The following is a 3365-nucleotide window of genomic DNA, read 5'->3' as shown; positions in this document are numbered from 1 at the left end:
TTTAATTTTATTTTATTTTATTTTATTTTATTTTATTTACATACATGCTGTCAGTCTGGACAGAGATCTGCTGGGAATCAGTGGTTTTATTCATTTTTAAATTCCTTTTGGTGTAGAAGTCACACTTTAGGAGGCGTCTCATGTTTTAAAGCTTCATCACGTTTTAAATCTCAGATATTTAGTGACGGACGACTTCACAGCTGTGAGAAAAGTCCAGACGGTTCTGTTGAATCCTTCTGCCGGGTTCGGCGCCGTTTGAAGCCGAGGTGAGCCAGAGGAGACAAACTTCTTACCCGTGGTTGTCTTTGCTCCAGATGATGGCAGAAGAGTCTGAGGACAAACTGCTGCGTTTACAGGGAAGAACCGCCTGAGAACCAGCAGCAACCAGAACCTCGAGCTCCTCGGACCGAACAGCTGCAGCACAAACACCAGGTTCACCTCAGAAACACATGAAAACATCTGGAATTCAGTCAGAAGTGCTGAAACGAAGGTTACCTGTGAGGAGGAGGAGGATCCCTCCAGAGAGGAGAAGCTTCAGCGGCATCGTGTTTCTGCTGTTGATGGAAACTTGAGCTGAACTTCAGGCTCTGAGTCTGCTGGGTTTGATGTGCTGCTGAGTTTCTGGTTTCTGGTTTTAAGCGCTGCCGTGGGCGGCGGGTGGTTCCTCTGCTCGTCATGTGACTGCGGTCGGCTGGAAACTGTCAGGTTGATGTAAACAGGGATCCCGCGTCCTCCCACGGATTCTCTCTGCTCGCCTGTTTCCTTCTGAGCTGCGTCAAACACCTGCTGCTGGTGTGTGACGGAGTTCAGGTCCAAGCTGCTCAGAAACACCGTCAAGAAGCTCACACCTGGGGTCTCATGTTCTCCAGTTCTGGCTCCTCTTCACAGAACTTGCGCTTGTTTTCTGAAACTGAGGCGTCAGAAGCTCAGCGGCCGTCACTGCCAGTCAGTGAGCTGGTGAGCTGGTGAGCCTCCCAGCACTGATGGATGTTCATGACAGTGAATCATCGCCTCCTTTCTCATCCTCGCTTTCCTTCTCGTCAGAGCAGCTCTGAGCGAAACAGGCCGACACAAAACTCTCATTATCATATTAATGTACTTTCCTTGACGCTGACCAAACGGAGCAGAGCGCTGGGTTGAATCATGTGATCGGACCCGAACCAGGCTGAAGCCCCGAGAGTCTGATTGTGTTGATTAATATGAAAAGCTTGAGAGTCACCGTGTTGTTTGTTGTGCCACATGTTTTGTGTGTCATTTATTGTAAATAGATGAATGAGGAGGAGCAGAACCGGCTCCAGAAACAGAACCACAACACTGTGCAGCCGACGGACGGAGACGTCAGTGAATATCAACAACAACCACCTGGTGCTGATGGAGCAGGTTTAGATCCTCGTCTCTGTGTCAATGTTAGAAATCTGCTAAAGAATCCACATTTAAAATCAGAACAGAATGAGTCACTGCGTTTGGTTCTATTCTGTTTGGTTCTATTCTGTTTGGTTCTGTTCTGTTTGGTTCTGTTCTGTTTGGTTCTACTTTTGCCTGCCTGACTGTTTTCTTCCCATCTGGTCCGTCTGCAGAGTTTTTAGTTGAACTGTGAAAAGCTTCCAGTCTTCAGTGAAAAGCAGCAAATCTTCACATCTGAGACGTCTGACTGATGAACATTTTGTATGTTTTACATATATTTGCATATTCAGTTGTAAATGACTCAGTCTTTCAGAGTGTTGAACCTTCTGAAGTAGATTTTCCAGCCAGACCACCAACATGCTGTTAATCTCAGAGTTGGCCTTCAGAGCCCACGTTCTTCACGACAAACACGACGCGTACATCTCTACGTGTTCTTTATTCCTGTTGTGCTCTTGTGTCCGTGCTCACTACAGGTTTACCTCAGTGGGTTTCAGTAGACGTGAGCGATCAGTGACACACACACTTTCATCTCCTCTGTATTTCCAGCTTCTCTGACAGCTGAAAAGAAAACACACGTTTTAAACCTGCTGGTGGCTTTGACATGTCTGTTTGTTTTCTGTTTGCTTGTTTTTCAAAAATCACCAACATGACACCGTTTATCCGCCAGAACATGTGGAAACAGAAGAGGGATCATCAGATGTTCAACTACTGGCTGCTCCTTGAACCAGATAAACAGATAACCAGGTAGACAGATAACCAGATAACCAGATAACCAGATCTACAGATCAACAGGTAACCAGGTAGCAGCTGTACAGACAGACAGGCTGGCAGGTCGGTGGTAGAGATCAGAGACTCTCCCTGACTGTGGGGGTGAAACCTCAGAGCTGCTGCTCCTCACACTTTCCCTTCTCTCTTCAGCTCCTCCACCTGAACCTGAAGCCCTTTGAAGCCGTCTGGGGGCTTCAGGTGGTCGCTGCAGGTGAATCCCTGAAGCTGAGCTGAAGCTGCCCTCACATGGAAACATGAGCAGGATGCAGATGAGCATGTTAATCAGCAGGAAAATATTGAAATCAGGCTGATTCTGTAGAAGCAGATGACTCGTTTGTTCCTGTGAGTCTCTCAAGTGAGAATTAACTCTTAGAGTTATTGTAAACAGTGCTGCGGTCTCATTTCAATAAGGGATGTGATTACATCTGCATGCGCTGCATGTAGGTGATGGTTGAATGTTCCACTCAGGCTTACTGGCAGGAAGCACAGAGCTGCTCTGCTGAGAAGCTTCAAAGCTCAGCTGTCAGCAGTTTGACCCACATGATGAGTATCTGAGCTGCACAAACCAGAACACGAGTCCGGCCTCATTCTTCTACAGACTCTGAATGTGTTCGCGTGTGCAGGTTTCTGCTCGTGTCAGATCAGGCCAGAACCGCTTACAGAAGGTCTCGGAGGCTGATTGCTCGCTGCTGTTGGAGCTGAATGGAATCTGGTGTTTAATAATGTTTGCTTTAAATTTCCACGAGCTGAGCAAGAACGAGATGTCGACAAGCATCTGCTGCGCTGGTTTCTTTGAAAATGACAAAATATTCCACTGAGCTCTTCAAACAGTAAGACTGAAAGTACCCGAGTGTGTTTATAGGTTAGCTCGACTCAAACCGCTCAGTCTGATGCAATAAATACTGAAGATCACAAGTTTCAGGTTTTGGTTTGTTTTGCTGGAAAAAAAAACTGAAAACAAAAGAAAGACTTTTATAAGGAGCAGATCTCCTCATTCAGAGCCCACAGAGCAGAAGAGCTTCAGTCAGCCACACTTCAGTCCCAGTTCTTCCTCCTCACACCCAGTTTCACTGTTTGCTGGTTTGGGTTTGATCCTGAAGCTTCTTCTGGCTGGAAACAACATAAACTCAGTCAGACCTGATGTCAGAGATGTTCTGGATGGTTCTGTCCAGACCGATGGGTCGTCTTCACTC

At 46.7% G+C, this 3365-nt stretch overlaps 1 protein-coding gene across 1 annotated transcript in view; it reads right to left on the bottom strand.

The window, feature by feature from the left end:
- lag3 (lymphocyte activating 3) overlaps positions 1-611 on the bottom strand; it is a 3315-nt gene extending 2704 nt beyond the window's left edge. The window contains exons 1-2 of the mRNA XM_008292685.1: positions 496-611; positions 294-414 (exon numbers count right to left, since the gene is read on the bottom strand). Coding sequence (XP_008290907.1) covers positions 294-414; positions 496-544 — 170 coding nt within the window. The 5' untranslated portion in view covers positions 545-611. The remainder of the gene's footprint in view (positions 1-293; positions 415-495) is intronic.
- Between the last annotated feature and the right edge of the window lie 2754 nt (positions 612-3365).

The sequence above is a fragment of the Stegastes partitus genome, unplaced genomic scaffold (genome assembly GCF_000690725.1).
Source record: "Stegastes partitus isolate 25-593 unplaced genomic scaffold, Stegastes_partitus-1.0.2 Scaffold824, whole genome shotgun sequence".
NCBI lineage: Eukaryota > Metazoa > Chordata > Actinopteri > Pomacentridae > Stegastes > Stegastes partitus.
Note: the sequence above shows the minus strand (reverse complement) of the source record. Positions and strands in the feature narration are given on the sequence as shown.